General features: G+C 40.9%; 1 protein-coding gene across 4 annotated transcripts in view; it reads left to right on the top strand.

Moving 5' to 3' along the window:
• The window catches only part of NEK10 (NIMA related kinase 10), a 131,251-nt gene extending 108,770 nt beyond the window's left edge, over window positions 1-22,481 (top strand). For all 4 annotated transcript variants that reach the window (XM_081159256.1, XM_081159257.1, XM_081159255.1 and 1 more), the window contains 6 exons: window positions 4,407-4,507; window positions 10,810-10,920; window positions 15,467-15,575; window positions 17,444-17,496; window positions 17,578-17,633; window positions 21,509-22,481. In XM_081159256.1, coding sequence (XP_081015382.1) covers window positions 4,407-4,507; window positions 10,810-10,920; window positions 15,467-15,575; window positions 17,444-17,496; window positions 17,578-17,633; window positions 21,509-21,557 — 479 coding nt within the window. In that variant the 3' untranslated portion in view covers window positions 21,558-22,481. The remainder of the gene's footprint in view (window positions 1-4,406; window positions 4,508-10,809; window positions 10,921-15,466; window positions 15,576-17,443; window positions 17,497-17,577; window positions 17,634-21,508) is intronic.
• Window positions 22,482-23,616: the final 1,135 nt, after the last annotated feature.

Raw genomic sequence — 23,616 nt, 5'->3', positions numbered from 1 at the left:
GGGCAATAAAACTGTATGCTTCTGTGATTAACTTCTTGATTGGCCTATGAAGTCATACCAATAGGTCAGTGTCTGCAGGTTAATTGCTTACACTATATAGGCTGTAAACTGCCTGCACCTTTATCAGTGTAGCTTGTTACTTAAATATACCGGGACATTACCCAAAAGTATTAGCCTAGGAGCCAGTGGGGTTATTAGAAAATGCTCTAGCATGATGCCAGAGAATTAAGCGATGGTCATTTGGCCTAGTTCGTTCATGATTGGATATGTTTTTCTTGTTCAGGATATTGAAGGTGGGTAGGGCTATCTTTTCTTTCTGTTTCTTTTCGTTTGATTGGTTAGTCTGTGCATTCGTAGCACTGAACATAGTGTGGTTTTCACACCACAGTATTTTGTTCCTGAGCATCTGGGCTTCGTCAACAACGGTGACTTTCAGAGAAGACATGGTCCCTTTAGGAGGAATGAATGAGTCAGCATGACTTGGCCACTCATTGTCGCATCGCATAAGAAATAACTCTGGAGGAAAGCCAGGCTGTGTGGACTATACCAAATGCATTTGCTATTTCTAGGCCAAAACACATGGTGCCAGTGTAGTGTTTCAGGGGTGGGGAACCTTTCTCCTGCCAAGGGCCATTTGGATATTTATAACATCATTCTAGGGTCATACGAAATTATCAACTTAAAAATTAGCCTGCTATATTTGGTCAAACATATAATTAACTCACCCCTAATGTGATGGCTGGAACTGCTTCTCTTTGGTGAGTCCTTGGCAGGACCAGACAAATGATTTCGAGGGCCATATACAGCCCGCGGGCTGGACCTTCCCCACCCCTCTTAGGGCCACCTGGCTTCATACCCCAGCACCCTCTTGCTCTCTGATCTCGGTTGGGCAACTTCCTTAATCTCAGTCTCCTTACCAGTAAAATGGGGATTAAAACAACTGCCCTTCAGAATGGGTGTGAGAATGAGAGGAGACTAAATGTGTAAAACCCTTCTCAGTGTCTCGAGTCCCTGCTGAAAAGGGTGGTGGTCCTCTGGTGCTCCTCTCTACTGCCCCCAGGGGCTAATAGCGGGTCAGTGCCGTGCCCACCACAGAGTATGCGAGCAAATATAATTATTTTTGAAACTTTTAAGGAAATTGCCTCCTATAGGGAATTTTGCAGTTTTCAAAACACTAATTAAATTGACTTAAAACTATGAAAGGAATACAAAGTATTATAATTTTAAGCTGATTTTATTTACATTTTAATAAGACTGAATACCTTCTGTATTAGGAACAACATAGATATGAATCATGGGCACACTATGACTGATGCTGAAATATGATCCCTGTCTGTGAGGTCTTTTTAAGGGAATTGTTTCAATAAAATTATTTTAGGACAAAATTGTCAATGTAAATATGTGTTGCATTTTTTGCATGTGAATAGTTAGGATGCGTAGTGTTTTCAGTGTGCCAATCTGAAAGATTTGTTGAGAGACGATGCTTTGAAACTCAAAATGATATGGCTAACATTCGCCATGAACTTGGTAGTTATTGATATTTAAATAAGGAATAAAAGTTTTAAAAGGTATCTATTTGGATTTTTATCCTTTTGTGTTTTCCTAATCCTATTAAGGGCTAAATAAATATGCATCTTGGAGTGAGGGAATATAAGAAATTATGAAGATTTGATCATGTAGCAAAAGAGGAGAATAATTTTCATACCCAGAATGAATCAAAGTTACTCAGGAAATCAGGGGGGTTTGCAGATATTGTGGCTAGACTCCCTCCCGTCTTTCCCAGTTTCAAATTTCCTTTTTCTCTCCAATCCTAACTCATGCGATTACTCACATCTCAGCAAGTTTTCCGGAGCGGGCCGGGAGCGCTGAGCTGGCCGTGGGGTGCTTGCTGCCTTGCCCTGACGCAGGGGCGGCAGGGGCCCGGAGGCTGTTCTGGTGGTGCCTTTAGTCTAGGTGACGGGGTGGGAAATGCCCTTTAAATTGAAAAGAAGTAACAGGTTAGGTGAAAATGCTTTTAATATATAAAATGCAATAAAAGAATTAGGTATTTAGACTATGTAAAGAGCACTTACAAACCAATAAGAAAAAAAAAAGCATGGGACACAAACAGGAAATTCACCACACACTTGATAATATATAGCGTTGATGGAGGTGTAGAAAAATGGATTCTTTTCTGGGCAGAGTGCAAGTTGCTTTAGCCACTTTCAAATGTATTTGTTAAAATAAGAACTATGGACACCTGTGAGCCCAGCTCGTGTCTCATTTCTCCGCATCTACCCTAAAAGACCCCTTGTCCTCGTGCACAAGGAGGCATGCCCATGTACACTCACGGCAGCATCATTTACAGTCATGAGAAACTGAAAGCAAGCTAAGTGCCCATCACGACAGGTGGATAAGGAGACTACGGTGCGTGCGGAGCAGGCCGTGCTACTCAGGAGTGGTGGTGACAAATGAGCCAGACCTCTGTGCTGGCAAAAAAGAATCTCCGTGCCAGACCGAGTGAGAGGAAAAAAGTATGGAAGTCTTATGATGTGTCACCATATATTTAAAAAGAAAGAAAGGATGCTTGAGGTGATGCTATAGATTTTCTGCAATAGTAGCTCTCAAACGCTTTCAGCAATGACCCTCAGTAAGAAACACATTTTGTATCTTGAAGGAGTGAACTCTTGCTGCACGCAGTGCACTCTGAAAAGTTTCTCTCCTGTTCCACTTCAGTCCATCCCATTTTTCAAAATGCTGGTCATGACCCATTAAACTGATTTCAGCACTCAACCACAGTTTGAAAAATGCAGTCGTGGAGTTAAAGCTTCATGCATGTAAATGGGTAGAAAATGGACTGGAAGGCAGCACACGACGCTGGTATCAGAGGTTACTTCTGGGGCGAGGCCAATGGGTGGTGGTTCCCAGGGGCCTCCTGCCTCTTCTGTAACACTTAGGTTGTCATTATGTTTGTTTGCTTGTTTTATAGGGGGCAGGTGTAATTAAACATTTTTAAATTTAGTTTTTAGACAGTAGCCATCAAAACTATTTTCCAAAGTTAAGAATTTACTGGACTTGAGAGCGAGTGGTCAGAGGGTCTTAAGAAAAAGAGTTTTAAGTTACTTTGCATGACCGAGTCATTCGGAAGACAGACTCTGTAGCTAACTATCTCGGTTTTTGTGTCTAGGGCTACAGATGAGCACATTTCTTGTGGCAAGGTGGAGTCAAACCCATGTGGCATCCCTCTCGAAATGCCATCGCAAACCTAAGGAGGCTCTGCCAGGCTGTGAGATTGTAGCTCGTTCCCCATGACTGTTAAGTTCACACATCAAAGACATAAAGTGATCAACATGAAAATAATAAAAAACTAAGCTGTTTAGTTTCTGAAAATGCAAAGTTAATGCTCCTGTTGCAACATCAGCTTGGCTACATTACACGGTCTCTAGCTTTTGATATGAATCTAGACAAACAGTTATGTTTTAAGAATTATTCCTGCAAGAAACCCCTGTAGGAAATGTGGAATGTGTACACTCGGCCATCTCTGCAGGCTGTACATAGCTCCCGCTCTCTCTTTTTTTTGTTTTAGAGCTATCTTAGTTTTTTCTGATTTACCTTCACATTTTTACCTTAAGAATAATTTATTAAACCTCATCTTAATGGTCAAGTAATTGATGCTTAAAAGGAGTTAGACACAGTGCCTAGGGAAGGAAGATCCTTTAAATTTTTAACATTTAAGCAAAGTATTAAATGCAGATGAACTAGAACTGGATAATTTTTTGTGAGAATTTTTTAGTTAACTCAATAAAGATACCCATAAAGAAAATAATATTTGACACCAGCCTAGCCTAAAACTGTGAAAGTGGTATGACTCTGTGATGAGAATTTGGGATAAATTATAAGTGTGTCCTATTGAGACCTGGACAGAAATCCAGGTGAAATGATAATTTGTGATAATCAAGGGTTTGAAAGTTACTTAATTCAAAGTAATTTTTGTTACTTAGAATTTTTTGTTTTGGGGGTGTTTTTTTCTCTGGATATTGTTTATTCGATGTTTGCGTTCAGTAGTTTTAACTATGTTAGATGAATTTAAAATTTAAAAGCATGATGTTCTCTTAACTGCACAAATCTAAAGCCCAGCTTTTGGATACCACGGTATCCCAGGCACCACGTGCTCCTGGTGGCAGCCTCGTGAAAATGCAAGCAGATTCCGGGCTGTTGCTTAGGCATCTGAGAAGTGGAGGGAAGGAATTGCGCATCCCATATTAATAAATGTTGAAGTGTTACAAGGTCTCTGCATATTGTCTCGTTGCTAGAATGAGGGCCTTTGCTTAATTTTTATTTCAGAATTTTACCCCATTTTCTACTAATAATCACCCTTAAGAGAGAAAACCAGGGTCCTGACTAACCGAAACATTTACCACCCACAGCGTCCGCAGGGATTGCCGTGTCCCAGAGGAAAGTGCGCCAGATCAGCGATCCTGTTCAGCAGATCTTAATCCAGCTGCACAAAATCATCTACATCACGCAGGTCAGCGTTTTAGCCTTTTATTTCCTTTTCATCTTAAATATGAATTTGCTGCTAATATTGCTTAGGAACTTCGTGGGACTTTCAGTTAGAGTGAATAATTGTCCTTTCCTCCCCAACTACAAATATTTGGCGACACTGTGGCTTAGCAGCAGGGCCAGGGAGATAGGAGAGTAAAAAGGCAAACATGTCAGATTTCCCTGTGACCTCAAACCTGCTCTTTCACTGCTGGTGACCGACCAACGAGTGGGCCATCAGATGGAAGTGGGGACAGACGTGGGCTTTGGAAACACCTTTACTGCAGGAAGGAAAGAGGAAACTAGTGCCCACCCACAAATCCTGAGGCTTAAAACCAGGACCTCTCAGAGAAATGAAAGCTAAGAGCACAGAAAATCCAGGACTGTGGAAACTTGCCATTCCTAAATCCCAGTGACTTTTAGGCACTAGAGAAGCAAGCACTGTTTTAAAGTGGCTAAAAGTTACAGAAATTTGTCTGACTTGATCGTTCATGTACCAAAGGTACGTACTATTAATAAGAAAAGAAAATTTTGTAGATGCAGAAGTGTAGATGTTTGGATGAGAAAGTAATGAGAGAGACTGCATGTGTTACACAGTTTATTCATTTGTTTATCTGACATGTAATTAGAAGGTGCCTACTGTGTGCCAACCACTGGCCTAGGCGTTTGAGACCTATCAGTGAGCAAAATATATAAACATACCCTCACCCAGATCCTCAGAGAAGCAATGCGGGGATTGTGTCAGTTGCCAGTTGTGGCAATTTCAGTTATACATTTGGGGACAAGAGAGAAATGCCACCAGGTCAGTGGACCAACGGGGCCCATTGTGAGTCCAACTTGGGCTAATAGATCTGCTCCCTCCCACAGTAAAGCAAACAAGACAAACAGAAAACCGTTTCGCTTGGTCATGTACCACAGTGACCATATAAAACTAGGAATAAGCGCCAGTTTACAGCCAGTGCCCACTGTTCCCTGAAAGCCTGTGCATTCCCTCCTCCTGGGCGAACAGTCCCTGCAGGAAATGGCCTCAGGTCCCTTAGGGAAGGTTTGGGGTAAATTTATAGTGTGGCCCTTACGGTAGTGTTTCAGGACCCTTCTCAAGGGTCCTCAGGCTGTGACTTTCCACTGTGGCAACTGCAACTCAACTCCTATTTTTGTCTACCAGGCCTAGAGTTTTTTTTCTGTTACATAGATTAAGGAATACAGTAGTTTTAAATATGTTAAATTCAGGAGGGGAAGAGAAATCTAGAGAATAAAGGAAGAAAGATAGGGAAGTCACTGCTGAAGGTACTGAGGCAGAGCACCCAAGGAAGGGACAGGATAGAAGGGGACACACACCCTGGGCTGAGGTCTGGACCTCCCTGGAAAGGTCAGAGAAACCCCCAGAAGTCCAGTTCTGGAGAAACTTTCAGGGCTGCCTCCCTCTGGGGTTTGGGGCGAGCCACCGATGGGAAGGTGTCATACCACGGAGCTTGCTGGAAATGAGCACGTGAGCGTGGTGTGAGGGAAGCGCCCTCCCTAGGCCTGGGAGGCCGCCCTGGATAGGGGCTGCGCACCGCCTCGCTGGGAAGCCGCCTGCAGGACTGAATGTGGTTGGGGGAGCACCGCTAGGGGGCCCCATTGCACTGACTGCTTCACGCTACCGGCCCAGGGCGAGGCAGGAGCATCTGGAACCAGGGACAAGCTCCACCCTCCTCGTGTCCCGCCGGTGCCCTCTGCAGACACAGCAGACATCCTACCAGCTGGCAGGGGAGAAATATTCCAGCATCACAAGCAGGGCACTGAAGGGTGTATTTGGAGCTAAGAGGCAATAAATTGACAGCTGGCACACTTAACCTGGGGGGCGAGGGGTAGGTAAAGAGGCCTCTCTCTGGGATTCCCCTTCTCCAAGTTCTCAATGTGAGGGTGCGGGGAGAAACTTGGTTAATAAATCAACTATAATGTGCCGTATCTCTATTGAGTAAAGACATTATATTCAAAATTGCATCTCCATTTAAATACTGACATAGATATATGGGGAAAGCATGCTTAAGTTTAGTGTTATGGAAAGAGCTTTAAATAGCTTTATTGGTTCCCTCAATGATTAACTAGTAAATTGAGAGAAAATGTCCTTTGAAATTTAAATATAGTGTTCATATGCCTGTCTTGCTAATTTATATATAATAAAAAACTTTTTAATGGATGTGTTCTATTTCTTTATTGGATTTCAATGTATTTTAAAGCAAGAATAAAACTACTATGAATTTCTTACTATTATGCTCTTACCCTGCCAGCATAACAAATGGTTTCAAATCTTTTGGTAAGATGGCATTCCTTGCTATAAGTTCAGATATAACCACTGTGGTTTTTTAAATGCATTTCCAGAATACTTTAAAGTTTATGACATTGCACATAGTAAGGAATGATTCCTCCTTGGGGAACTTTAAATCACAGTGCTAAACAAAGTCAGTGCCTTTCAAATACAGGAGACAAATACAAGTCTAAACATTATACTGGTGTATTTGCTGTAGGTTAAAGTCCAAGATCAGTTTCTCTCCCTGCTCATTGCAAAGGAAAACTGCTCAAAGTAAAACTGAATTGACAAAACAAAACAAATTGACAGAAACCTTTCTTGCTCACATATTTATTTACTCATCAAACTCTCAGACTTTGACTGTGGAGGCCGACCTGGAATGCAGGGCCAGATCCCTCCTGATAGCCAACAGATGACCTTACAGGGGAGACGGCTCACTTTTGGCTGGAGGTGGCCTTTTCTCTCCAGTTTCCATGGAGACAGACCTGTAGAAATCATCCAAGAGCAACCATTTTAAAAAGCAGGATGTTAAAATCCTTACCCTGCCTTCACTGATTTGACATCTGTTTTCATCAAAACTGAGATGTTACCTTAAGACCGAAAAGCTGAGAATGAAATCAGTGGTTCATTTCCATCGCTGGAAGCCAGAGCCGAGATCTCTGGGTGTATCAGGTGACCAGCGTACATATGTTCCCTTTTAGTGTGAGTCTCTGTGTGTGATTCCTTAGGTTTGACCTGCCTAGCCAACGTCAGCTTTGGATTTGACTCTGCACTTAGGATTTGATTGTTTTGTTAAGTAAATGCTTTGAAAATTAGCATAGAGCTACTTTCAAAAATTAAACATCTGTCGCCCAGAGAACAGACAGGCAGTGTGGCCGGAGCTGCTTTGCATTGTGCATCACCTTCTTATCAGCCACAAACGTTGCCAACAGGACAAAAATGTGTGGTTGGGAAGAGCACTGTGCCGTCCTCCGACGGAAGTTGCTCTACTGACTGTCATCTGTGAAACGCACTGCTTTTCTCAGTGGTGGTGACGGATGAAAAGAGAACCCTCCACCCCTCGCATCTGGATCTCCTGGTTCCTAGTGGCGAGGGTTACAGATTAAATAGAATTTAGGGTAATGCTTCTCAAATGAACTCAGCTTTGCAGGGTCTGTAAATTCTAAGAGAAGTCATACATTTTGTGTATTTATTTTGATGATAATCTTGGAACATTTTACTTTAGCATTTAGAGAAATCTCTTAGGCACTAATATGTCAGAATAAGGCTTTTATTATAGAAAAGATATTGAGTCACTATCAGATGGAGCCCCATGGCTACAAATGATCTGCTGATGTATTCTTGGCAATACTAGAGAATGTAGTTCTTTAAAAAGAATCCATATATTATGCAAGTTTGAGAAAACCTACTATAAAACATACATATCAGATTTCATCTTTCTTTGGTTACTTTTTTTGATATAGTAAAAACAAACAAACAGGAATCAAGCTTTTAGACGTGTAAGTCATTATCTCTTCTAGAATCATTTTTTTCCATCAGTAAAATTCAGGCAGCTTATGGGACTGTCATGGTAAGAAAAGAAAGTATGTCAAATGTTAATAAACTGTAAAGTGCTATACCACAGTGCTGCTAGTGGTGGTGCTGTTTGCTCTTGATTATTGGCTGTGTAAGAGGACTCACTACCTTAGGAAGCATCCTTGCATATTGCATAATGTCTTTAAGCTCTGGTTTCCTGGCCTATAAAATAGCGCCTGCTTTATAAATTTGTTTTAGGGGAAAAGTGGCGTACTGTGCATAAAAGAGTAATCAGAGTGCCGGCACACAGAAATCATAGGTATTAATATTCTGTTCTTAGTGTTATAGTTTTTAAAAATATTTTTATACTTCTGTCATCTGCAATTAAACTGGGTAAAATTTTAAAGATTTTTTTAAACATCTTTAAATTTTAAAGTTTACTTCTGTAAAACTTTAAAGATGTTTTGCTGTCCACAGTCATAGTTATTCCAATAGGATGCAATATCGTTTTAATACTGCCCTGTGTGTGAATCTTAGGTTGATGGAATGTTAGCTTACTCACAAAAGTTTTCCTGAGGGTTAATTCAAGCTATTAGGGGCAGGAAAAAGAATTCTAACCAGAGACTTACCAAGTTAAATGAATAAAGATTTTAAGAGCACCTGAATTAGTAAGCTGATACTGGTGCTTCCAGTACTGGGGTAAGCCACCTTTGAAGAAATTTATGGACCTACTGATGATTCACATCTTCAAAAATTTGCCACAGCAGACAATTAGGTATATCAGAAAAGGCAGCCAGCTTTCTCTTTGGCAGCTGGCACCATACTGGGCAGCAACTAGACAGTCCTGGGCCAGCACTGCCATCTGGTGTTTAGTTCAGGGAAGTGGCAGCTTCTAGTTAGTGACTGTAGGAAACTATCAAGTTCAAAAAGGTATCTCAAGGCAATGTTCCCGTCTCTCCTCCACTCCAGCCCGCCACCTCCTTGCTAGGAGAGCATGCGCATGCCTCTCCTCTTCATGTCTGATCCTACTCCAACTTAAATCCATCCACTTTTGCTAATCTCTCATGCACACAAATATCATTTATACTCACTTCCTTCTCATCTGTCTTCCAACTATTTGCTCATTAATGCTGAGAAATCTCTCTCTGTCTCTGTCTCTTTACATTTCTTGATTTCCCCTTTTCATTGAAGGACAACATTAATTGTGACTCTCTGCTGGGGGTAGGAAGTAGTAATCACATCTGGATCAAAGTAAAAGCAAGCCATAATATTGACATAAAAACAGACCAGCAGAAGCTCAGCGCTATTAACCTACAGAACCTTCCAGGGTACACCAAAGGGCTTCAGAATCTCCAGTCTTAATTCTTCTGTAATTAAACTGCTTTGACTCAAGCAAAGTCAAAGGATTAACTAGGATTATAGATGCATTTTTAGAACTTTTTCAATTGTACTGTCTTTATTTTATACCCTTACAGTGCTTCATAATGGATCCCATATCCTATTGTGTTTGGGCTGATGAACAGTTTTTCTTTGCTATTAAATCAGCCGTTGTGAGCCCCTGTAGACCCCATTAATTGCCCTACTATTATCTTTTACATGTCCCCCTGTTTTGTGGAACTTGAATAATAGATGTCCATTGTATTAGTCAGGATGTGGTAAATTACACTGCGCTAACAGATGTACCCTGGTGTCTCTCGGCTTGTCACGATGGAGGTTTACTTCTCACTTGGCTAAAGTTGGCCATCGTTCACCTCTGGCCCTGCCGTCTGGACTCCGAGCTCCTTGCCCCGGAGGAGGGCAGGGATGGAGGAAGGGCACTGGCTTTCCATGGCCCTATTTGATTTTTTGAAATCCCCATTTTCATCCAATCCCCATATTTCCTAAGATTCTGCAGGGACTTCCTACTACTTATTAAACCTGAGTCAGCCTGACCTGGCCCTGATGTGTACTGATTCATTCTCTCCTTCTCAATAAGAGTGGCCCCTCCAGCCTCCAGCTGTATATTCAGAAGCACTCACCGGCAGGCATCTGACTGTGTGCTTTCTGGTTTAAAGTATCAGACCCTTCAGGACAAAGGTCATGGTTAGAGTGCTTACCATCGTTTTTGCTTGTGGGTGTGACCCAGACACCTAAGTATTTGATAGAAGGCATTCTTCCTAGTCAAGTTTGTCTTTACAAAAGTCAGTTTATATGTGCAATTAATATATCACTTAGTTATTATATGAACAATAATAAAATGAAAGAACAGTAAGATAAATTAAGCAGTCCTTTGAAAGAGAGCAGAGTGATATATTTTTTCTGGATTATAGAATGGAGAATTATAACATAAACTCATGCTATTTGGAGTACAATTTAAATTCTTATTTAGTCCTGTTGAGCGAATATTGTTGCACTGACCCTCAATAAATGCTTCCCTGGAGTCAGCCAGCTGTGCAGTGTTAACAATTTGCTTGTAATAACTATTTTCTCATTCCATGCAGCTTCCTCCAGCGTTGCACCACAATTTGAAAAGAAGGGTTATAGAGAGATTCAAGAAATCCCTCTTCAGCCAGCAGAGTAACCCTTGTAACTTGAAATCTGAAATTAAAAAGGTATGGTTTTCTACATTTAGGAATTCTCCTTTGCCTAACAAAAACCTATCCTTCCCATTAAATTTCCTACCTCCTTTGCCTGTACTTTAAGCTCTAAACTCTGTTAAAGGATATTATTATTGTCTTAGTCCATTCAGGCTGCTATAGCAAAAAATACCATAAGCCAAGGAACTTGTAAACAACAGAGGTTTATTGCTCATGGTTCTGGAAGCTGGGAGTCCAAGGTCAGGGCGCCAGCGTGGTTGGAGCCGGCGAGGACCCTGTTCCGGGGGAGACGGGGTCGCACTCAGCCCATTGTTATGAAGGCATTTTTTATAGGAGCACTGACATGAGGGTTCCATCCTTATGACCTAATCACCTCCCAAAGGTCCCACATCATCGTAATCACCTTGGGGATTAGGTTTCGATGTATGAATTTGGAGGACCCAACATTCAAACTGCTTAAGACACTAAGGGAAAATTATTAAGGATAATTTTCTCACCTTTATATCTGAAGTCATTGTTCTCAGAAGACAAACAGAAAGTTCTTCCCATATTATTGCATGTTTTCCTAAGACTAAATATTATTAAATATTTTGCTTTTAAATATACTTTCATCTTTTTTAGAGAATTCTATCCCAAGTTTCTTATTAGAATATTCTCCAGTAAGTCCTTAATTGAGCATTGCCAGTCTGAACAAGTCCTTTAACCACCTGAGGCCATGATTTTTATCACCTACGAGAACTATTTGTAAGGTTCTTTCCATCTTCAACATTTTCTACCATCTCCTAGACTTCAGGTGCTAGTAAATATTTCTGTTCATACATAAAGAAACTAAATCACAATGAGGTCAAATCAACCAGACAGAAAGAAAGAGTTTATCTCTGTTTAATACAACTGGGTGACAGGAAACCATTTTAATATAGGCCGTGGGTATGGTCACAAGCTCCCACCCTCCTGTCCCTGAAAGACCCCAGGCCCAGGCAGTTCAGACCCACCTGGGTACAGATACTTGGTCCTACTGCAATTCCATGTAATTTTTTAAAAGTTTCATCATATGCTTAAACTTTGGCACAGCCATGCTGCTAGGGACCTTTTTTCTTAAGGTTTCTTTTTTGTTCACTGTCTCCAACCTTGGGCGTAAATATGCTCATTATTCAGGCGGGACCATGGGCTCTTTGATAAGAATCCAGACCGTGTGTTTTGGCTGTTACCTGCCATCAGTGGTGGCTGCACACACACACACAGGAGATGGAAAAAAGAAAAGACACAGCGGCAGGTAAACAAGCATAAGCCCCTCCTCGCCGGAGATCAGAGAGCGCCAAGTTTCTTTCATGGGCCGGGTTGGCAAATACGGCCAAGAAGCAAAGCTAGGGGAGCTCAAAACAGAAGTGGAGGAGCCATAGATAAACATTTATTTTACCAAATTTCTGTATCAGACCATGAATACCAATAAAAAGATTTTTAGAAGACAGAAGCACAAATCTCCCATGAAAAGTTGAAACGATTTTTATAAACTTATTAAAATGATATTCAGAATAACCCCAGTTGTACACAAAATTCATTTTAACAGAAATCCCAGCGTTGAGATGCAAGTGCTAGACGCAAGCGGCCCGATGCACGGAGGTGACTGCCTGCAGCTCCTCCCCTGCTCAGGAATTTTCCATCCGTGTGTGTCTTTAAAGTGAATCATTTTTTATTACTTAGGTTTTCATTTTGATCCCTCCCGTGCTGCCTTTCTTTGCTCTCCTAATAGAAAAGAGATTTCCTTTTGTTCAGTCGCACTCCCAACCTTGTCTGCCGCTTCTGTATTTTGGTGGCGTCTCTCCTTAGGGCACCTCCCTTCCGTTCCCGGTCGGGGAAGTGACGGCAGGGAGGGTGGTGTGCTGGAGGGTGTTCTGGGAGGGGACCAAGGGGTCACCGACCCATCTTTAGTTTCAAGTTGGTTAAGGGGCAGGTTAAGTTGTCTCTGGACGGTGCTCCGGCCCCCCTCTCTGATGCGAGCTTGCGGTGGGTGGCCGGCACGTCTTGGTGTCTACCCGCCCCATCAGGCAGTCAGCCCGCGCCTTCTAGGTGCTGGGGACACCTTCAGCCGGGGCGCTGCCAGCTGTCCCGCCACTGCACGGGGAAGCCAGCTCCTCCTGAAAACCTCCCTTCATTTTCCCGTCGGGATTCATCTTCCCTTTCCCGACACCTCAAGCCCTTTTCACACATACTGTTGTGTCTTAAGTGCCTCTCATCTGCCTCACTTTTCTGTTTTTTTCCAAAGGCAGTGAGTGTGTCTTTCTCACCTTTGATTCTCTCGGGGTCTTACATAGCGCCTGGCACGTAGTAGGTGCTTCATGTGTGATTGTTGAATGTAGACTGTGTTCTACATTGATACATATATTCTGTATCGTGTGTTCTATGCTGGTTCTATGTAATATGTGCAGGTACTTCTATGGGGATATGGAAAGAAGCCCTCTTGCTCCTCTAAACCTCAGTGAGAAGAACCTGTGACCTCTGCTTTTGTTCCTTTCTGGTATAATCCCTTGTTAACGATGATTTTTGTTCAGAAATGGATCTTTCATCCCCTGTACAACCGCGGAAGAGTGGCCAATTAGCCTTTGACTGGCTCGGTCACCCCCACCAGGGCCGTGGGAGCAGTGAGTGGTGCGAGCACGTGAAACGCATTGGTTTCCACCTTCCCCTTGAAACGTCTCCTGAAATTTAGGGACTCCAGGTCTCCAGCGTGAGGAGTCGTTAGGGATCACTGTGGCTCCTGATGAATGGCTTACAACCCAGCAGGCTATAGAGAGGCATTACAGAAAAGGAAAAGCCCTTTTCTAAGAAGCTTAGTGGGAGCACCCTGTTAGCTTGGATATAAGAAGTAAGGATTGCTTAGGGCCCCCTCCGTGGCCTCCTAACGACACTGATGAGAAAGTTACTGCGTGTGCGGATATCAGATCCTCCTGCATTACAGTATGTTGCGATCTTACAGTCTTGTCATTTTACAAATGACTTGTTAATTTTATCAGTTGTCACTGAAGTAAGAAAAATAAGTTTTCAGGAATCAAAAGGGGTAGAACCACATTTTTTTCCTAGAGTGTAGTGTTTGGCAACATGAAGATTGAAAGACACAAATGTTTTTTATTTACAGCATCCAAAGTGAATTGATGGAATGTAGATTGCTAATATAAAATGTTTTTATTAAGGTAGAAGATGCACAATGCATGCAGTGAAATACATTCACAGCTCTGTGGACTTTAACATGTATGTTCACCCATGTGACCACCACCCGCATTGAAACAGAACAGTTCCAGTCCCCAAGAAGGTTACCGCCTGCCTTTTCCTGGCCAGGCCCCCTCCCCCTGCCACAATGCAGTTATTTTCCTGATTCCTATCACCATTGGCTAGTTTTGCCTGATGGGGAAAATGTATATAAGTGAAGTTGTTCTAGGCACTGTTTTGTTTCCGACTTCTTTGGCTCAGCCTATTTGCTGTGGGCGTCCATAGCCTATTCCTCAGCGCTTTGAAGAAGTCCATTGGTAAGCACACCGCCATATCTCTATTTACCCTGCCACCCAGTGAACACTGGGGTTTTTATAGTTTAGGGTTATTATGAATAAAGTTGCTATGAACATCCTTACACATTTCTGTCGAGGGACAGACCTACTCATTTCTTTTGTGTATCTACCTAAGAGGGGCCCTGCTGGATCACAGGGTGGGCATACGTTGTTCAAGTTTAATATTTGCTGCCAAACAGTTTCTCAAGGGATTGAACAGTGATGTATGGGACTGAGCAGAGTATGTGGCTCCAAGGTAACCACTCTCGCGTAGTCCAAAGTGCACCATTTGTTTCTGGTTTATTAATATGAATCGATATTTTAAAAGTATATTATATTAACACAGGCACTAAAACTTGGCCATTCCACATGCTGATTAGAAGGAATGGTGAGAGGAAGCTGAAAAACGTTTCTAGTCTAAAATTTCATTAAAAAATTCAGCTGCACAGAGAAGGGCACGAAACAATTGGAACTTCAATAAATTCTGTCATTTGGTGAATTACTCTTTCCTTGAGAGTGCTGAGAATCAATGTTTGGAAATGAAAATTAATTAATGGTCATTCAGAAAAATGTATCAAGAAGTGTGTTTGCTTTGATAGAACAAGTAGGCATTGTTCCAAACACACTTGAAAAAGGATGATTTGGGCTAAACATACTGTCTGTCGAATAATTGAAATTCACCCCTCCTATGCCTGACTAAAAAAAAACATTGTGATGTCCCAGCCCCTGACATTATTTTTCTTTTTAAAAATTTTGTTCTCATAAAGCTATAAAGTGTAGAGGTTTTTTTTTCATGCGACCAGGCAATTGCCTAACTCGCTTTCACCGTAACTGGGCTGCTTCTGACTTACACGTTGTTTCGGAAGGAAGAAGATGTGTGTTTGTCTATTTACCAGGGATCGCAAAGCGCAGAGCACTAAATTTTCTGTGCAGACGCGGGGAAGTGGAAAAGCCCACACACAGGCCTCATGCCGTTTGCTTCTGAGTGTAAAAGATGGTGCGGTTTCCTTTTTCTGTTCCAGTTATCTCAGGGATCGCCAGAGCCGATCGAGCCCAGCTTTTTCACAGCAGATTACCATTCATTACATCACTCCGCCGGTGGAAACAGCCTGTCCCCAAATGACCCTGCAGGTAACGGTTTTCATCACAGGAAATCTGGCTCTCACAAAGAAATATAGTGTTTGGATCTACAGCTATCCTTCAAAGATTAAAATCTTCAATTTAAAAGAAAAATAGAGCTTATTTTGATTATCTATGCAATAGTTGGAAGGGGCATACGGGGGAATCTAGAAATTCCCCGAGATTTACTTTGCCCAGCTGTGGCAGCTTCCTTGGTCACTATTAATGTCATAAGCGAACAGCAGAATCCGTGGGGGTGAATCGTATTCCCTTTTATTTTATTTTTAACCGTCACCCTAGGATATTTTTTCCATCACTTTTCAGAGAGAGTGGAAGGGAGAGAGAGAGAGAGACACTGATGGGAGAGGGGCACATCGATTGGTTGCCTCCCACTTGCCCCAAGGTATGTAGCCTTGGCCGGAATTGAACCCGGGACCCTTCAGTCCGGGGGAAGGCTGACGCTGTAACCACTGAGCAACCCAGCTAGGACCATATTTCCTTTTATTTCATCTAGTTTATTTGGTGATGAGAAATCAGATACCCAAAAGCATCCAGGGAGATAAAAAGCAGAAATAAAGAGTTTAATATTTAAAATGGAGAAAATTTGAAACTTACCCGAAGGATCCACATTAGACATATTGAATTTTTTTCTTCATTTTGCATAAATCTCACATATGGGGTGGCAGGGGGGACAGAATAATACAGGGACTAAAGGGATAGATTCTTGAGACATTGGTGCCTAGATTCAGATCTTGGCTCACCCACTTAGTAGCTGACCTGGGCAAGTTATTTGACCTCTCTGCACCCCAGTTTCCTTGCCTGTAAAATGAGGATAAAAATGGCACCTGCGTCACAGGGTTATAGTGAGGATCTGTGTCAACATAGAAAATTCACTTGGCCAATGGTAGGGGTCGGCAGCATGTTACATTTCTTATGACATCTGAGCTCTCAGAAGTTGTCAAGCCACTCCGCGGTTTCAGAGTTCCTCGTAGTTTTCCAACCCTGCAGACCATCGTCAGGTCACTCAGCGGAAAGGACAGAAGTCAACTTTTACGGTCAGGTGAAGACTTGCCATCTCCTCAGCCTGGAAACGCACTCACTCTGGTTGTGCTTTTGTGGTTGCCTAATGTGGGCGAATTGTTTCCTGTATTAATTGTTAAGTTCTCCCGGACCAAAGACAGCAGAGCCCGTGGGCGCCCCTCTCCTTGACCTTCCCCCCCCCCATGCTCTCCTGCCCCGCGGGGAGCCCCGGGGCACCCACAGAGTCAGTGCTGATTGATTGCAGTGGCGGCTGGGGGACATTACTTTGGGTGGTGCTGGGGTGGCTGAAGGTGTTGGTACATCATACTCAGAGCAAACATAAAAAGAAGTATTGCCTTTTGGCATTTAAATGCATGGGTTTTATTTCCCTCTGGGCAGCCACAGGAAAGGGCCAGATCTTTGTTGTCTCTCACTGTCTTTCTCTGCCTCCCTCTAAAAATGTATTTTCTCTGTAGCATGTATCTGCTCTCTGCCTTGTGGACTAGGAAGAGTTGAACAGAACACGCACCTGTCAGGCAGTTTCAGTTTGAAGTCACTCCTCACCTGCACACACACACACACACACACACACACACAGCTTAATTGGCTAATTTATATCATGAGCAGCACCCTAAATCTTGGTGTATTATTCTGTGATGGCGGCCTCAAAAGCAGCCAGCTATTACAGGAAGAGAAACAAAAAGATTGACTATTCTAAGCCAAGACTATTAGGAATGTGCTTGTAAGTACTCACCGGTATCAGTGAGAAACTGACCTGTTTTCACTGCAGTTGAGTCCCAGTTGCCAATAAGACCTAAGAAAGCGTGAGCCCAATGTCAGACTTTCGTGCTTTCTCGCAGGCCTCCCCAGCAGCCTTGATTCGGAGGAGGGAATAACATATGAGCAGATGCAGGTGAGGTTTCGGCAGTGCCTCCGGATGATTTTATTTTGTTGCATTTAATTCAATGCTAACCTGATTTTTTTTCAACTTCAGACTGTGATTGAAGAAGTCCTGGAGGAAAGCGGTTACTACAATTTCTCTTCTAACAGGTGAGCTCTAGAGTTTGCTTTCAAATTTGAAAAATCAATTGCAACCATTGGAGATTAGATCTGATTTCTCTATATTTGATTCCAAAGGTTGTTTTCCAACTTTTATTTTAAACACTTTTATAAAATATCTTGTCTTAGACTGTGTGTGGCCATGGGTAGAATATATGTTGCTCATCTTTTGTATGGATGCTGTGTTTTGTTAGAAAAGAAAGGGTGACCACTTAGTAGTAATTTACTCCCATAAAAAAAAAAAAATGCAGTAAAATGGAAGAGATGTCTAGATCTTTTTTAAAAAATTAAGCACTCGTTTGTTCCATTCCATTAGAGCTGTAAATTCATATTTCCATCACTGAAATTTACCGATTGTTTTTACAGAATGCAAGAGGAAAAATGCAACTAAACAAAGAATCACTTCTGGTCAATTTAAGTTATGTTTGTGAGAGAGGAACTTGTGATATGTTGCCATTGGAGTACCCTAAATAAGAAGCCTCAGTTTACAGGGGCAATATAGTATCTTCTACTATAACCATTACTGGTGCTGTAAAAATATTCTCTTATTTTATCTATTTCATCCAGTTCTGGATTCCTGCAATTTTACTGTTGGGCATGGTGTTGGGCACAAAGATTTGGGTACAATTTGTTTATTTGAGAGGAAATTCTAGGAAGCACTGGTAGGGGAGTGAAGAAATAATTGAATAGAGGCTTCCTTTTCAAGCAAGTTACCATCATGGGTGACTGGAGCTCCATCCCACAGGGAAGTCTGAGAGCCTGTGTAGAACGTGGGCCTCACGCATTCCTCCAGTTTCCATCAGTCATTGTTTGAGGCCTTTCCCCAGGGGATGTTAGTTACCTGGCATTTCTGGCTTTCTGTAAGGTGGCCAAAGCAGATTCTAGAGGCCAGAGAAATTCTCAAGGAAAGGAAATGCTGGGCCTGGCCGTTGGAGATCAGGCCAGCATGCTTTGAAGTCATAAGGACGAGGGGATATGGGCACTGACAGTGTCTCGACTTTTCCAGGAAGCTCATTTTTCCAAGGAGCCGTATGGAATGTGTATTGATCGTAAGCAACGACATACACATTCTCTATAGTTAAAAGTTGCTCTAGGAAGCCCAGTCTCATGGAGTTTGTTCCCCATGTGGCCTTTAAGCCGGGAGGAACTGTCTTCCTTCCTGGCTAGTGAAGCTGCCTTGTGACTGTGATTGAATGATCCAAGAAGCCGTCCCCAAGGATAACTATTAGTAGCCATGGTACGAGAAAGAGGGCCCGAGAACACCCCGTTGAGGTCATTATATGGAAATTAGATTCTTGTCGAGGTTAGTTCAGTCTCCAGCATTGTTTTTCCGTCTGTTTCCACGAGTTGTTCTTATGAATCACACATGAGATTATTCAACTGCTTGTTCCTTTGGCTTGACAATATATTTCCAAATACTACTTTTGTAAATTTAGTTCTGTTGTGATTTGTAACTGCAGTGAAATGATGCGTAATTCTCATTTTCCAAGGATATATTTTTCATAGAAATCACCATCTCCACAATCACTCTCCTCCCACCATTCTTGGAGAGATTTAATTTTTTACTTTCTACTCCCGGACTGAGAACACCCAGCCTTCCATGGGTAGTACGAATGTCCCTGTTCTTGACTCTCAGCATCTTACTGTTCTAAGTGCCTTGGCTTAAGTGGGGGCAGAAGTCATGCTTATCAGTTCTTAATCTGTATCTTCTCAGAGACTCAGGATCATTGGCAATAACTGTCTTTATATTTTGCAGAAATCAACTTAAATATTCATGAAAAATCAGGTGTTAAGGAAGTTAGAGAAGCTTTTACAAGAGTTGTTTTTCCCTTTTTAAAAAACAATTTCAGCCTTATTTTGAAATTTTTGCTTATCCTTTCTCAGTTTTACTATCAAGTTTTTAAAAAAATCAAACATCATTTCCACTTTCAAAGACATATTCCTGTATTAAAAGACATTGCAAACTCTCTTATTATGATAAACAGATAAGGTGCTTAATAACAAAGGCAAAACATTATTCACAGTTATATTCAGAATTGTGAACGTAACAGGGAGACGTGATTTAACCGATCAAGTTCAAGCAACATATGATGGATGTGAAATAAATTTTCTTAAAATGCTTCAAATTAAAATGAATCACCCATTTTAAAATCATATAGCCATTACACTCCCTTGTTTATTTGTTTCTAATAGCAATGATAGAATATATCTTGGGAGAAAGACTCTTTATAGTTTACTAGTAAAAATAAGCCTTGGTTGTACTTTAAGCCACCACTTGTTTATTGATTTTCCAAATTAAATCCCAAGAAATAAGTCAGGCTCTACATAGAAGCACCTAATACTTCACAAGCTGGAAATACACACAATTTCAAATACAAATCAGATCAGCTATGACAGTCATGCTTTTTTTTATAGCAAAAGGATAGAAGTTGTTAAATATCACACAACATGTAGAGTTTTTGGAATCAGTAGATTGTATTTTCCCAAATAGGTTTCATAGATAGCCAGTATTATCAGAGATGTTAATAGATGTTTCCTGAAAAATAAAGTTTCATGACCAAAATGTATTTGGGAAACTCTGAAGGTACAATTTTCCATTTGTGGAGAATGTTGACACACATACCATATTAAAGACTGTGAGATAGACTGTAGGAAAGAAATCTGTTGACCTTGGTTCACAAGTTGAGGAAAGCTGTCCTAGCAATATGGTTAGAGATGGGAAACATCGCTTTCACTCCCCTTCCAGGACCTGCTGTTGTTCTCATTGTCTTCATCGTCATCATCACCACCACAAAATGTTATTCAATTACCATGCACAGAGAATTATATACCTAATTCCTGCTTAGAGCTTAAGACTCTGAGTTCAAATTTATACACACATCTACAAAACATTAAGATAGCAACGAAGACATTAAGCCAAGATATGGCACATTTCCAGCTTAGATGAAAGAGTTTGTATTTATTTAGGGATAGGGAGATGGCATTGGCATCTAGCTAATGGCTATCTTTGGGGAAGATTTCTAGAATTGTTTAAATAATGGGGAGAGTGCTGGGGCAGTTGGTAGAATGTTTCCAGCACAAAATGCTGTATTAGTTTTTAAAAAATGGTAACAAAAAAAGAAATGGCAGCAAGAAGCCATAACCAAATAGGGGATTCCTTATCTCTGGGCTTCTGGGAAGGGAGGTAGGACTGAGTTGAGAGGAAGAAAGCAGGGTAAAGAAAATGAACCAAGGTCAAAACAAAGTTGGCCAGCCCAAAGCAGGCTCTGTTCTTGGCCATTTCTAGGGTTGTATGATTAATCATATTTGACACACAGAAACATTTAACTTCCTTATCAGAAAGATACAGCCAAGCACACCTTAATTTTCTCATTGCTGTTTGTGAGAGTAAAACTGCCTGGGTTCTGTGAATGAGTAGATGACAAGCACATACTTAGAGGTACACATTCATATTTTATTTTGTAACAGTGAAGTATGTGCTGAGAAATAATGATATGCAAGATGAAAAGATCTACATTGAATCAACTTGCACTGCTCCCTCCCCCACAATTAACTGATGAGTATATAAATTAGATATTTAATGTGCATGGGCATTTACATATACAAGCTACTTTGGGTGTTTATTTTTCCATTGTAAAGGGTTATCAGTACCTATTGAGTTCTTAAATTGACAGAGACACTACTAGCACTGAACATCAGCAAAAGGCAGCTTTCTAAAAATGTCCCCAGTCTGTTATATTTAGAATCTTTTTCTTATTTGTTGTGATTTATTTACTTATACATTTGAGCTACTGCTCTTGAAATTGAATGTGTGACGTAAAATATTCTTGACTCTACAGAACTCTTTCCACTTCCAAATCTTCTAGGTATCACTCCTATCCATGGGGGACTAAGAGCCACCCAACCAAAAGATGAAAATGCTGCACGTTGAATGAACTTGGTTTTCCTAATGAAGTTCAAGTTCTGGACCTAAGCCACTGCTGCAAGATGCCTAAGGACTGGGTGCTGTTAGAAGAGTGTGGAAGAGAAAAGACCAAGATGCCATGGTGCTGGCAGGACCTCTTTCTGGAGGTCGGGTGCTGGGCTGTACGAGAGCTGCAGTGCTTGGAGGCTCGACCCCTGGGATGCCTTACACACGGGAGGACAGGGCTCCCGGTGTGCTCCTGGGAGGAAATGCTGCAAAGGTCACCTGTGGGAAGAAAACCCACTTTTCATAGAACTTTCCTCCAAGTTAGAAAAAATAACCTTGTTTTTCAAAGAAATATTTTATACTTAGGATTGCTGAAACTAGTTCAAAGACATCTAGCCTTCCATGTATAACAAATAGTTTTAGATAAAGAATATTATAGGACTCAGAATGATAATATATTGGGTGCTTCACTGTAACTCCCAATTTTTTTTAATCTTAAAAGATATTTAAAATGTGATTGAATTTGTTTGTTGTTCATTTTAATGAAAGGGTTGGTTCTCTCTTAACCACTTGGGTGCTAGTGGTCTTGAACCCTGATACAGTGTAGCCAGTATTTGTAACCTTGCACAGCCTCTGGGGATAACTATCACATAGTCATATTTAAGGGAGAGTAACAGCATATATTGATGTACAGTGTGTGTATATGTACAAATATGTGGGGACTGGGGGGTTGCTTAGGCCCATGCTTTGCTGCTAATCAAACTTATAGTGTTTTTAGAGCACTTTGAGGAGTTCATAGAATCTATGAAAGAGATGCAATATTCCCTATTCTAAGTCCCCCCTTACTAAAATTACATTGTTTTAAAATTTTTATTGTTGGAAATTTGAAATGAAAATAAGTTATATAATAAAATGTAAGTTCCTTCTTTATTCATTGAAACATCCCTGAAAAAGAGAAATCAGAATTTATGATGAAAATTTTCTAGATTCTTATTGGGCTAAAATCTTCAACTGGCTTCTTATAATCAGAGTAATGTCAACAAACACCCTTATTGCCACATTAGACTGCACTTCTGACTACTTAAAGAACATTCTAATGCTATATAATTAGTAATTTGAAAGCCAAAATTGGGCTTCTTATTTACTTTTCACTGAGTTCTGTTACCTTTATTTACATTGGTATATTTTTAGCACAATTGAATAGAATTCAATATATTTACAGCGGTTAAAACACAATAACCTTTTGTGTAGTATGGAAAAATCCATAATATGAATCCATCTATTTTTACAGTTAGTATGTCTAATACTTAAACGATACCCAAATTCCATTTAACTAATGTCTTTGAAGATTATCAGTGAATCTTTGTCTTTAAGCCAAATTAATAACAAATACAGTGTAACTTATATATTTATATTTAATTTAAAATAACAGATACAAATATAGTAATGAAAAATTTCAGCTTCAGCTTTTAAACCAGTTCCATCCAAATGTGAAATTTACTTGTGAAATCAAAATGCTGTGACTTTTATTGATTTAAACTAGGCAAAATTTTATTCCTATTCCAATTTAATTTGAACCTGCAATATTACTTTTTATGTTTGTTTGTTTTTTTAATGTGTGGAGTGGACACATTTTCTCATTGTATAGTAAGCACAGGCCTAGCGGGGCACAGACTTTGTGACAGAGGCCAGTACTTAGAAACAAATCAAGCTATGGGGTGAACCTTTGAACAATAAAGCTCTTTATCAAATGACAATATATAGTAGAAAAGAATAGTTGTCAGAGGTCACACCTTGGTTAGAAAAGAGAAATATTTATTTGAAGGTGTTCTTAAGTACAGTCAATCTCATTAATGAGAACTGGAGCAAAAAACTTTCTCTAACACTTTTAGATCATGCAAAAGGCATGTATGATGCTAGGAGCCAGTAAGAACTAACAAAAATAAGCAAATGCATGTCTTTTTCAGCAGCAGCTTTAGGTCCATCAACTGAGAAGTGCCTTCTTTTGCCAAAATATTGAATGTGTGCTATTTGAATCCCTCCCTTAATCGACCAGTTACTGAA

Source organism: Miniopterus schreibersii (assembly GCF_964146895.1).
Source record: "Miniopterus schreibersii genome assembly, chromosome: 15".
Classification (NCBI taxonomy): domain Eukaryota; kingdom Metazoa; phylum Chordata; class Mammalia; order Chiroptera; family Miniopteridae; genus Miniopterus; species Miniopterus schreibersii.
This window is presented reverse-complemented; position numbering and strand designations above follow the sequence as displayed.